This window comes from Canis aureus, chromosome 27, assembly GCF_053574225.1.
Source record: "Canis aureus isolate CA01 chromosome 27, VMU_Caureus_v.1.0, whole genome shotgun sequence".
NCBI lineage: Eukaryota > Metazoa > Chordata > Mammalia > Carnivora > Canidae > Canis > Canis aureus.
In genome coordinates this window covers 21354927-21367686 of record NC_135637.1, presented here as the reverse complement: position 1 = coordinate 21367686, position 12760 = coordinate 21354927, and the positions used below count along the sequence as shown (strand labels likewise).

At 46.4% G+C, this 12760-nt stretch overlaps 1 protein-coding gene across 5 annotated transcripts in view; it reads left to right on the top strand.

The window, feature by feature from the left end:
• Nucleotides 1-12760, top strand: part of ACACB (acetyl-CoA carboxylase beta) — a 130318-nt gene that overhangs the window by 79387 nt on the left and 38171 nt on the right. For all 5 annotated transcript variants that reach the window (XM_077876025.1, XM_077876026.1, XM_077876027.1 and 2 more), the window contains 6 exons: nt 2189-2277; nt 2357-2481; nt 6248-6361; nt 6519-6632; nt 7182-7271; nt 10007-10125. In XM_077876025.1, coding sequence (XP_077732151.1) covers nt 2189-2277; nt 2357-2481; nt 6248-6361; nt 6519-6632; nt 7182-7271; nt 10007-10125 — 651 coding nt within the window. The remainder of the gene's footprint in view (nt 1-2188; nt 2278-2356; nt 2482-6247; nt 6362-6518; nt 6633-7181; nt 7272-10006; nt 10126-12760) is intronic.

The following is a 12760-nucleotide window of genomic DNA, read 5'->3' as shown; positions in this document are numbered from 1 at the left end:
GCATAGTCTATATGTAGGCTATAAAGGACTATATAGATTATCATTGTGGTTTTGAAATCATTGCAGAAGAGAGTTGATGAAGAATTTGTAGGGACCCCTGGGTGGTTCAGTGGTTGAGCATCTGCCCTCAGCTCAGGTTGTGATCCCAGAGTCCTGGGATTGAGTCCCACATTGGGCTCCCCTCAGGGAACCTGCTTCTCCCTCTGCCTGTGTCTCTGCCTCTGTGTGTTTCTCGTGAATAAATAAAATCTTAAAAAAAAAAAAGAATTTGTATTTTAAGTAGCTCTTGAGCAGAGAGAACTATCCTGATGACAGGAAGAACTACCATGTTGTGTGAATATTATCTCGCAGGAAAGCTTTGCTAATAAAGGTAGAATTGAAACGGTTTTAAACTGGAAGAGATTAAGTGCATGTACATTTTACCACGTGCCAGAAACCGAGGCACAGAGAAATAGGACCATTGGAGACTACCCTTCTTTTCTGGGACTGCCTTGGTTCATGGGGTCTCAGCCTGCCCCATAGGACTGAGCTGAAGAAGGCAGTCTTAGGGGGGATTCCCCATGAAGAGAGTTTCACAGCCAAGGGCTAGGAGGGGAGACCATCCCCAGAATGCTTTGGCCGTTAACCTTAAACCCACCCTTTAACTTCAGAAAAATGCCTAGATAAACAAATGACAAATTAACCAAATCCGTTTGCAGATTTTTCCGTGTTAGACATAAATATCAAAACTCTGTTCTCTTTTTAAATATTTATTTATTCATGAGAGACACAGAGAGAGAGGCAGAGACACAGGCAGAGGGAGAAGTAGGCTCCCTGTGGGGAGCCTGATGTGGGACTCCAAGATCACAACCTGAGCCAAAGGCAGACGCTCAACCGCTGAGCCACCCAGGTGTCCCTCTATTCTTTTTTAAAAAATATATATTTATTAGAAACAGAGCACGTGTGTTTGCGTGCACAAATAGGGGGAGGGGCAGAGGGAGAGAGAGAATCCTCAAGCCGACTCCCCACTGAGCACAGCACCCAACACGAGTCTCAGTCCCAGGACCCTGAGTTCATGACCTGAGCTGAAATCGTGAGTCAGATACTTAACCGTCTTAGCCACCCAGGCGCCCCTCAGAGCTCTCATATATATGTAATTGTTTTTTCTTTTTAAATCATAATTGAATAGGGGCAGCCCGGATGGCTCAGCGGTTTAGCGCCACCTTCAGCCTGGGTTGTGATCCTGGAGACCTGGGGTCGAGTCCCACGTCGGGCTCCCTATGGGGAGCCTGCTTCTCCCTCTGCCAGTGTCTCTGTCTCTCTCTCTCATGCTCTGTGTCTCTCATGAATGAATGAATGAATGAATAAATAAATAAATAAATAAATAAATAATTAAAAAAAAATTTTTTTTATTTATTTATGATAGTCACAGAGAGAGAGAGAGAGAGGCAGAGACACAGGCAGAGGGAGAAGCAGGCTCCATGCACCGGGAGCCCGATGTGGGATTCGATCCTGGGTCTCCAGGATCACGCCCTGGGCCAAAGGCAGGCGCCAAACCGCTGCGCCACCGAGGGATCCCAATAAATAATATTAAAAAAATAAATCATAATTGAATAAGTGCATGTATTAGGTTCTTTTATTGTCAGTGACTCTGGGGTTAAACTGGTCTTAATGCCCTTAAAACTCAGTGTCATATCACTTGAGAAACTCATTTTCCTATGTGCAGAAATGATTTAGATGAAATGTTTTAGGGAACATCCAGGTTAAAATTTGTTTTTTCAAAAAGAAAGTGAAATTTACAGAGGATCTATCGATAAATTCTTTCAAGTTTTGTTTATCTTTCAAGCTATCTTTATACCTAGGATGGTTAATTGATCATTTCTGATATCAATAGTGTATACAAGGCTGACCTTTCTCAGCATCTCATCTTTTCTCTCTGGGGTTTGGCAGGTGCCATCCAAAGGCTCAGGCTTGGACCCTGGCTGGATATATGATCTTGTGCAAGTCACTGCTGTCTTTGGCCTGTAGAATTAGTGCAAATGAACCAACTCACACATCTCTCCCAGCCTTGAGGATTAGGGGATACAGCCTCCAGATACTTGATTACTGTTTTCTCCTTTTTGAAGTCCTAAAAGCCCTGGCTGTAAACCTGCCCCTCCGCCCCAGGAAGTGGAGCTGATGGTTCAAGCAGCCTCGCCTTCCTCCTCAGGTACCGCAGCGGGATCCGTGGCTACATGAAGGTGGTGGTGTTGGACCTCCTGAGAAGATACTTACGCGTGGAACACCATTTCCAACAAGGCAAGAGTTGCTACCAGCACTGGTGACAAGCCCACACGGCGGGAGGGCCCTGAGCCTTACCCCTTTTGTCTCCCTGCAGCTCACTATGACAAGTGTGTGATAAACCTCAGGGAGCAGCTGAAGCCAGACATGTCTCAGGTGCTGGATTGCATCTTTTCCCATGCACAGGTGGCCAAGAAGAACCAGCTGGTGATCATGTTGATTGTAAGCAGGGAAGAGCACCTTGTACTCACAGTGGGAATAACTTGGGGTCTGCAGACATTCTGCAAATGGCCAGAGTATTAATATTTCAGCTTTTGCCAGTCATACAGTCTCAGTCCTGATCTTGTACAGTGTAAGCAATGGACATGCCTGTGTCTCAATAAGACTTAGTTTATGAAGCCAGGCAATGGGTGGGATTTATCAGTTGCTAGAGGAGATCATGGCTAACACTCAAAAGCACCCTCTATGTCCCGGGTACTCCTGCCATGCTGTATAAATACTAACTCATTTAATTCTCACAGCAAGCCTGGAAGGTGCACGCTGCTCTCGCTCCCACTTTGGCAGAGCATGGGGGAGGTGATGTCACTTTCCCAAGGGCATCCAACTTCTAAAGGCAGAACTTGGGGGATGCCTGGGTGGCTCAGAGGTTGAGCCTCTGCCTTCGGCCAAGGGCGTGATCCTGGAGTCCTGGGGTCAAATCACACATCGGGCTCCCCACAGGGACCCTGCTTCTCTGCCTGTGTCTCTGCCTCTCTTCTGTGTTTCTCATGAATAAATAAATAAAATCTTAAAAAAAAATGAATGCAGAGCTGGGACTTGAACCCATAACCTGGCTCCAGAGTCATAAGTTATTATAGGATATTGGATTCTGAGTCTTGGTAGGATTTTTATTTTGCCTTCTTGGAGAAGCATGGAATTTCTTTGTTCTGATTTCTGTTGACTAGTGATAACTAGCATTCTTTATAGCTCAAGATTTTTTTCCTTGATCTGGTCCCTGATGGCTCACTTGGAAAATGTAGAATCAGCAGATAGTAAGAGAGGTCTGGACTTAGCTTATAGCAAGAAGGGGCTGGCAAATTTTTTTTTTTTTTTTTGGCAAATATAGTAAATATTTTAGTCTTGAGAACCACACAGCCTGTGTTGTAACAACTTAGCTCTGCTATTGTAGTGTGAATGAAACCATAGACAATATATAAGTATAAATATAATATATAAATGTATGAGTGGGGCTGTGTACCCAAGAAAACTTTATTTATAAAAATGGGCAGTGGGCCAAATTTGGGCCTGGGTTTATAGGATAGTTAACACCCTAACAAGATGGATTCATAAAAACGTGATATTTTGGGGGTGTCTGGGTGGCTCAGTGGTTGAGCGTCTGTCTTTGGCTCAGGTCATGATCCCTGGGTCCTGGGATCGAGTTCTACACCGGGTTCCCCAGAGGGAGCCTGATTCTCCCTCTGCCTGTGTCTCTGGCTCTCTCTTTGTGTCTCTCATGAATAAATAAATCTTAAAAAAAAAAAAAAACACTGATATTTTTGTAAAAAATCATTTTGAAATCTAGGGCAATATGAGGATCTCTTACTCCTAGCTGCACATGAGAATCTCCTGGGGTAAGTGTAGTGGAGCTTTTTAAAAACAGATGCTCAGGCCCCACCCTAGTCAGTTAAATCAGGCTTTCTGGGGATGTGGACCAGGCATTAATATTTTTTGAAAGCCCCCCCCCATTGGAAACTTAAATATAAGTTGTATATTATATAATAATATCAGTGTAATGTCTAATTTCTTGGGTGTTTTTAGTGGTTTTTTACCTAAGAGAGGATCTTTTTCTCAAGGAGGTACAATCTTAGTGGGAAGGATTGCAGTGTCTGTAACTGACTCTCAAAGAAAGAAAATGTATGTGTGCATACTTGCATGCGTGTGTATATGCTTACCAGAGAAAAAGCAAGTATGATAATAATAATAAACATTTAACACCTGGTGAATCTGGATCATCAGTATAGAGGTTTTCAATGTACTGATCCTTAATTTTGTTTTAAAGATTTATTTATTTTAGAGAGAGTGTGGAGAGACAGAGGGAGAGAGAGAGAGAGAATCCTTAAGCAGACTCCCAGCTGAGAGTGTAGCCCAACACAGGGCTCAATCCCAGGACCCTGAGATCATGGCCTGAGCCAAAATAAAGGGTCAGATGCTCAACCAACTGAGCTACTTGGGTGCCCCTACTGATCCTTGATTCTTGTGTAGTTTTTGAAATCCTTAAAAATTAAATTGGCAGGGAGGGCTTTCCAAGTGATTGCAGCTTGCAGCCAGGATTGGGAACTTATGCCCAAAGAGATGTCCACTCTTTGCGGAGAATGCCATTGCTAAGATAGTGTAATCCTTTGCAAAATACCTTCTTTGGATGGAGTCTTTTTCAGTTGAGTGTTTGTAAAGCAAGGTGTGCCTGTTACCTGTTACCATTGGCTCGCCATTCAAAGGCCAGGAGTGAGATCTGTGGATTATCCTGGTGTTCATTAATCTTTGTGCACATACTGACTCTCTTCTGGGCATGAAGGTGCTAAAAGTTATGTATACTGGAAGACAGAGTGGAGTGGCCCCCAGATCAGAGAATGAGGACACTTGTTTGGGGATTCTCAGCGAAGGCGGCTGAAAATATTGTATCAAGTGCAGTTTGGGGAATGTTGTGTGCGAGATCCACTATTCTTTTGGCTCTCTTGGTTCCATTTGTTGAAAATGGTGAGTTCTTTGCATTTGATGGTATTTGGAAGACTCTCTGAAAAGACTTGTTAATTGAATATTCACTTTGAAATGAAATTTTTTTTGAGTCTCAAAAGAACTTCTTTGAGTCTTTAAGGGGACTTGGTTTCTAAAGCAAATCACAGCAGGGGAGGGAGAGAAAGTTTAGAGTAATCTACGTGATTTCTTCAGCACCCGCATGCTTGTGTGTTTGTGTACAAATGTGAAATATTAATGCATTATGGATGTTCTGATCATAAAAACAGAGCAGGTTCATTCTAATTAGGGAAATGCAGAGGCAGGTGTAGAAGAAAGGACCGATGGCCCCACCAATCTGGTGATTTCATGGAGAGCAGTCTGGGCTGGGGCAGGGTGGAGGTGTGTTGCTGGAGTGTTCAGATTCCCAGCCGTCATTGTTCTGTCTTCAATGGGTATTAAGGAGCACCTGCTCTGAGCCATTCCCAAGCCCTTCTTGCATATAGGGCACAAGGAGGATATGCACAGACCAGGTGCACACAGCCCTGGTGTCTGGCAAAAAGGCCTCTTATTCAGAAGTATGAGGGATGCCAATGGGATCCGCTGTTCCTCTACTTTTTCTGCAACTCCAGATCCTCCTTCCTGTAAGAAGCTGCCCTTGAGCTCTCCAGAATGCTGCTCCTAGAGGGTGGCTTATCAAACCCTCATTAGAGCATCCTGTGTGAACCTTACTCTTTTTACCTGGCTCTATTTCCCCTCATCCCTCTTCTCTGAAACCCCTTAAGTCAAGCAGCAATGTATTGAGGAAAGAGAAGCCTTGGGGACAGAATAGACTTGGGTTTGGATGTGGCTCTGCTTTGCCTATGCTTGATGGCACACTACTTCTGAGTCTCAGTTTCCTCATCTGTAAAATGGGAATCATATTGTAACTCCTCAGAGGGGTGGGAGAGTTTGGGGAAATGAATGTAAAGGTAGAGTTGCTTGCCTGGCACATATTAAGTACCTAATATTGGGTGGCTACTAATAGTGATGTAGGTAGAGATGGAGTTGTATTTTTTGTCTGAGTGGGTGTTTAGAGTGTGTTAGCAGGTGGATGAATGGGGGACACATGGCAGATGTATGATTATGTATGATTAGGCTGTGCTAGGGATGCTCAGAGAGCTGAGCAGCTGTCTGACTTGGGGTAGCTGCACCCCCCCCCCCCCAGGTGAGGGTGAGTGCTGGCTTGTTTCCTTCTGGCGGAGGGAAGCCATTTGGATTCTGTCTTTGTCCCCCAAAGGATGAGCTCTGTGGCCCAGACCCTTCCCTGTCTGAAGAGCTGACCTCCATCCTCAACGAGCTCACTCAGCTGAGCAAAAGCGAGCATTGCAAGGTGGCCCTCAGAGCCAGACAGGTAGAGTCGTGGGGTGCTGTCCTTCTCGCCACCCGTGTCCCTCATGGTGCATAGCCCTTCTGTTGCCATCCCGCATCCGACCCCAGGGCCTGGCCCTAGGCTTCTCCCCTGAAGGGTTGGTTTCCCCAGCCCCTCTGCTCCCCACCCCCTCCCGCAGGTCCTGATTGCCTCCCACCTCCCGTCCTATGAGCTGAGGCACAACCAGGTAGAGTCCATTTTCCTGTCTGCCATCGACATGTACGGCCACCAGTTCTGCCCAGAAAACCTCAAGGTGAGGCCACCTCCTTCTATTCACAGAGCACACACTGTGGCCCAGGTTGGGCCTCAGATACATGGGCTCCCCACACCCTCAGTGGGGCAGCACTGGGTTCCGGGCACAACTAAACAGCAGTTTAGTCCACTGTGGCCAGGGCCGCCCGATGGGGCCTCGGGGAGCCTTTGGGAGAGGTTCAGTTCCACAGGGTGGACGGAGCATCAGGCTGCAAAGGCTCCCCACAACGTACAATTTTAATGGAGTTACTGGAAACCATGAACACTCACATGGCTGAGGCATGGCTTCATCTTTTGGGCTCCCCTCATCCCCCAATTTTGGATCATTTGCAATCTCCAGGTACCTCTTCTCCGCATTTGGAATGGGGAGCCTTAGGGGCAGTCGTCCCCAAACTGTTTCTACTTTCCGATCTATGGCCTGGAATGCTGGCAGAATTTTGTTGATGACACCAGTGCGGGGTTCCCCTCCCTGCTACCCCCATTCCGCTCATCTGACCCTTGATTAAAACTTGGTAACATTTCCTTTTTTTTGCTCCTTCCCATCCCGCAGAAATTAATACTCTCAGAAACGACCATATTTGACGTCCTGCCCACTTTCTTCTACCACACCAACAAAGTTGTCTGTATGGCATCTTTGGAGGTAAGTAGGAGGGGGGCCCCAGGAACAGCATCTGCACTGAACATGCCGGTTCCAGCAGCCACTGCCCACCAGCCACGTGCCTTGAGCATGGGATCTTGTCCTTCTCTCTACAGGGCAGGTACTGTTACTATACCCAGCTTCCAGGAAAGGGAAGTGAAGCTGGGAGAGATGGTTTCAGAGCTGGGGAGTGGCAGGACCACCATTCACACTAGGTCTCAATCTGGAGTCCTTGCTGGTAATCCTTGTTCTCTCCTGTGCCATCCTGGCCTCATCTCGGCAGGGCACACCTAAATACCCACCACTAAGAGCTGAGGCACCTCATGCAAACTCTGACTCACTGCATTAGATAACTTTCTTTGGAAGACTCATCTGCTTCAAACTGCAAGAGCTGGAGGGAGTCTAGGTGACAATTTAAGGTGCCTTCCCTGGTGATGGGACAGAGAAGGGAGTGACCAGCAGCAAAAACCTCTGATCTTGGAGTCTCAGTTCCTTGTGGCCCCCACTCCCTCTTCTTCCACCTTTGTAGACCTTGTGGGCCCCCCATCCTGGTGCTGGAAGCTTGGCTGGGTCTCCATGGAGACCATTTTGGGTTTGTGAGCATGTAACAGCCCTAGAGTCTCTTGGGCCTGCAGTCTTTACCTCCTCCCTGATTTCACCTCAAAGAATCCTTTTCAGATCTCTGCTTCCAACAGTGAGACCCAGTAGTGCTTATAAGTGCCTCCCCCTCTCCCACCCCCTGCTCTTTCCAATGTTCAACTATATCGAGACCCACTGTGTGCCAGACACTGGGGACACAGCAGGAAACAGCCATAGTCTCTGTCCTCATGGAGCTTCTCTCTGGCTGGGGAAAGACACACACTAAATATTTCCTTCACTGCACATATGTTAGGGCTGCAGTGGGAACACAGCCATCAAGCTGAGAATCGGACAGCAGGATTTAACCTTACCGGGAGGGTCAGCCCAGACTTGGATGAGAAAGTGATACGAAAGCAAGCATCGGAAGAGCGAGTCAGAATTGGTGGGAAGGGAAGAAGCAAAGAGTTTCCCGTCAGTGGGAGCAACCTATGCGAGGTTACGAGCTATATGACCTCTGGGCAGTTGCCTGCCTTCTCTGGACCTTTAGATTCTCATGCCACAGCAGGGGCGGTAATGCCTACCTCACAGGGTTATTTGAAGATAAATGAGCACTAGCATTTGATGTGAACACTATTGCTGCTCACTATCCAAGTGCCTGTCCTATTTGAGGGGATCCTGTGTCAAGTGGAAAGAAAGCATCAGCCTACCTTCTTTGCTTTTTGGAGTGCCAAATCCTGTTTTGTTTTTGGGTTTTTTTTTTTTTTTCCTCTTTGAGAATTTTCCAGAGCTCTTTGAACATCCTGTCCCTTTGTTCAACAGGCTTATTGAACATAATCCAACCTTTTCTCCATGACTCAATTGAGCATTGTGAACATGACATTTTCACTCGGTCTCTTAGATGTGTAAAGTTTTGTTCCTGCTCTAAATGTGCGGATGTCTCCAGGACCAGCCCCAGGTCCGATGATTCACGGGGAAGACTCACAGGACTCAGCAGATGGTTATGCTTATGGCTGTGACTTGCTAGAATGAAAGGACGCAAAGCACAATCAGCAGAGGGACAAAGTGCATGGGGCAACATCCAAAGGAAACCAGATGCGAGCTTCCAGTGGTCCTGTAGGCACTTTCAATTCCTCGAACAATAAGTTATGACAACATGTTTGGAATGAGGCTCAGAGACTCAACTCCCAGGGGTTTTACTGGGGACTGGTCCTAGTTTGTGACACAATTCTGAACTCCTAGAAAGAAAGTACAGGTTCAACATAAATCCACTCTTTATACAGCTCAGGTGCCACGAACCATTCTTACCAGGGAATAGTGGGAACCCTGCCAAATTCAAGTTCCTGGAGGCCAGCCAAAGGTCTTTGAAGAATAGTGGTTAGGCCTGCTTTGTTAACTCTTGCTATACAATTCTTAGTTTCCCTATTTGATTAAAGAAATCCCACCGTCTTAACCTCTGAAACTGTGCTGTCCAATAGGGCAGCCACTGGCTCCATGTGGCTAGTGAGCACTTGAAATGCAGCTAGCTGGTCTGGGTTGAGCTGTGTTCTAAGTATACAATGCATGCTGGCTTTCAAGGACTCTGCATGGAGAAAGAATCGCAACTGCATCAATAATTTTATATTGATTACATGTTGAAAGGACATTACGTTTGGAATCGGGGATGAAATGAAATCTATTATTAAACTTATTTTTACCTGTTGCTTTTTCTGAAGTGGCTACTAGAAAATGGAAAACCAAAATTGCTTATGTGGCTATGTTACATTTCTGTTGGACGGCGGGTTACTCTAGAGCAGGTGTCGACAGACTGTAGCCTGCGGGCCGCATCTGGCCCACTGCTTGTTTTTGTTAATAAAGTTTTATTGGAACACAGCCATGCCCATTTATTTACATACTGTCCTTGGCTGCTTCCAGGCTGCAACAACGGAATTGAATAATAGTTGTGATAGAGAACCCATATCTTGCAAAGCCTAAAACATTTACTCTCTAGCCCTTTGTGATGACAGTAACATTGTAACACGTGAGCAGATTTGTTCCTTGCTACTGCTTGGAGAACACTTAGAGATCATTATGGTATCCCTCCAGCCTGAGTTTTGTCAGGTTTTGAAGGCACTCTGCAACGCCCTCTGAGAGAATGTCTTCTGCGGCTTCTGCTTCATTAGGTTTATGTGCGGAGGGGCTACATTGCCTATGAGTTAAACAGCTTGCAGCACCGACAGCTCCCGGACGGCACCTGTGTGGTGGAATTCCAGTTCATGCTGCCCTCTTCCCACCCAAACAGGTATGGGATGGTCCACACCCTGGCGTGGCATGTGTGTTTTTCTTCCTGACCAGTGTAGGTCCTGCCTCTGGAGGGACCCAGCGAGTATGTCTGGGGAGACATCAGGGATACCACTTCTCCCCTGTGGGATCTCCCTGCATCTCCGTTCTCTCATCTGTAGAGATAATCCAGTGTCTACCCCATCCACCTGCACTGCCCATATATGCCTCTTTAAATTAAAACGAGTGAAATTAAATTTTTAATTTTTCCTTAGTCGTACCAGCAACACTTAAAGTGCTCAACAGCCACATGTGGTTTGTGGCTGCCATATTGGATATTGCAGTTCTAGAACATTCCGTCACCACAGAAAGTTCTATTCAACAGTTCTTTCCTAAACCATTATGAAGAATAAATGTGACAAGAAGCATGTGGCATTTAGGGCAGTGCCTGACATGTGGAAAGTTGTTGGTGAACATTAGGGACCCCTGGGATGATTATTACTGTGTTGGTACTGCCCGATGGCATGCTGTTGGTCAGGCACCATGCTAAGCTTTCCATACTGTTTCATTCAGTCCTCACCATCTGTTGGCCAAAAATGTGTTTTCATCTCCATTTGACATCTTCCCTTGGCACAAGCCCAGCTGCTCATTCATATGGGGTAGTAGGGATTTGAGCCATGTGCCTCTCCTGTCAGAGTACCCCCTGCAGCACCTACAGATCCTCTGGATCCCCATGAAGTTCTCATTTGGGGACACACTAGTGTGTGTGTTTTCTTAATGCATCTTATTTCAGGACCCGAAGTACCATCCTGGTCAGGTAGAGTGAGTTACCTTCAGCTAAAGTAAACATGTCTCCTTGAGATCTGGAGCATTCCCTTTCCCTCTTCCCCATGCCTCTGGGTCCAGTTCTCCTGGGGGTCCCCACAGGCCTGGCTTGTGGCTAGAACAGTTTCATCATGATTTGGGCCGTGAATTAATCAGATCTTGTGTCTCTATGGGCAACAGGATTCATGATTTCTTGAAGCAGGGAATATTAGGATCTCTTGGGGGTTTGAAAGCATATGTTTTTCTGTCTGTTGCTTTTAAGAAGAAGGGTGTTGTTTGGCTATGGATGAAGAAAAGAAGTGCTTCTCAATGAGGCACCTCCTTTTGTATTTATCATTTATTTTTACTCTTATTTAAAAAAGAGAGAGAGCATGATATTTTGTCCATTTGAGAGAAAAGGAAACAAAGTGTTTGTGGCCCTGGAATCATTTGGGAACTGTGGGAGGTGTGGTGTAAGGGCTTTTGAAACTGCCCGTGAGGAGGCATTCTGGTTTTTTTTATATTTATTTTTATTTTTTTTTATTTTGTTGTCTTAGCAGTTCAACCCAGTTAGGATAGAAGGTGGTTCTCCTAAATGCTGTGGGTCAGTCACAACTCGTTTCTTAGATGGAACCTGTACACATATTTGGGTTACTTGTTGGGACCGTCAGTGTGGGCACAGGGTCCCATTTTGACCAACACAGACACCGAGGGCCCTGGTGGGATTCCCTGACAGTCTCAGGTCCTTGCTGTGGCTATTGGCTGGGAGCTCCAGAATCTTCCTCTAGGCCTGGGTCTTCAGAGTAGACCCTGCCTGCAGCTGCCCCTAACCCCGCTCTTCAGGGCCTCTGGGAAGGGCTATGGCGAGTAAAGTCTCACCTCCCAGGAGGGCCTGGCTGTAGAACCAGACACACAGTGAATTAGTTCGGAGGACCAGGATGGGGAGGTCAGACCAGAGGCCAGCAGGGCTTCATGCAGGGCGCAGCCAGGACTTAGGGGCAGACCCAGAGTTCTGTGAGCCTGGCCAGGAGGTAAGACCTGGAGAGTATGGCCCTACCTGAGGGGCTGCTGTTCTAGCTCCAGGAACATGGTCCAGCTAGACCAAATCTCTCCCTTTTTCCCCTCCACAAGAGAAGCAGGACATCCAGATTTTAAAAAAATGAGGGGAAAAAAAAAATAAAAAAAAAATAAATAAATAAAAAAATGAGGGGCGCCTAGGTGACTTAGTTAAGTGTCTGTCTTAGCTCAGGTCATGATCACAGGGTCCTGGGATCGAGCCCCATGTCAGGCTCCCTACTCAGTGATGACTCTGCTATTCCCTTTGCCTCTGTGATCTCTCTCTCTCTCTCCCAAATAAATAAATAAATAAAATCTTTTAAAAAATGAAATTCTTCAACTTTTCACTGTGATAAGGTAATTAATGTATGAGAATTAAAAATGCTGCAGTGACTACAGTCAGTCCATGGGCTGAATTCAGCTTCTGCTGCCATGCCAGTTTGCTACTCTGCATTTAGCTGTCCAGGAGCAGGGGGCCTGGATGGTGATTTCAGGGGTACCGGACAGGAAGGCATAGAGGCCACTGCCCACCTGGGTCAGGGGTCTCCCAAGAGCAGATTTGAGGATTTGCTAAGAAGGTTTACAGGGCTAAGTAGTATATATCATGCTCCTGTCTGTGACTTGTCACAGTGAAAGGACATGAAACAAAGCACAGTCAGCAAGAGGAAAAGGGTCATGGGGTATCCTCTGGTACAAGCTTTCAAGAGTCCTCCCCAAGGGAGTCACATAGGATGTACTTCATCCCCCTGACAGTGAGCTACGATGACCTGTGTGCAGTGCTGTCCAGCATCTGGTTA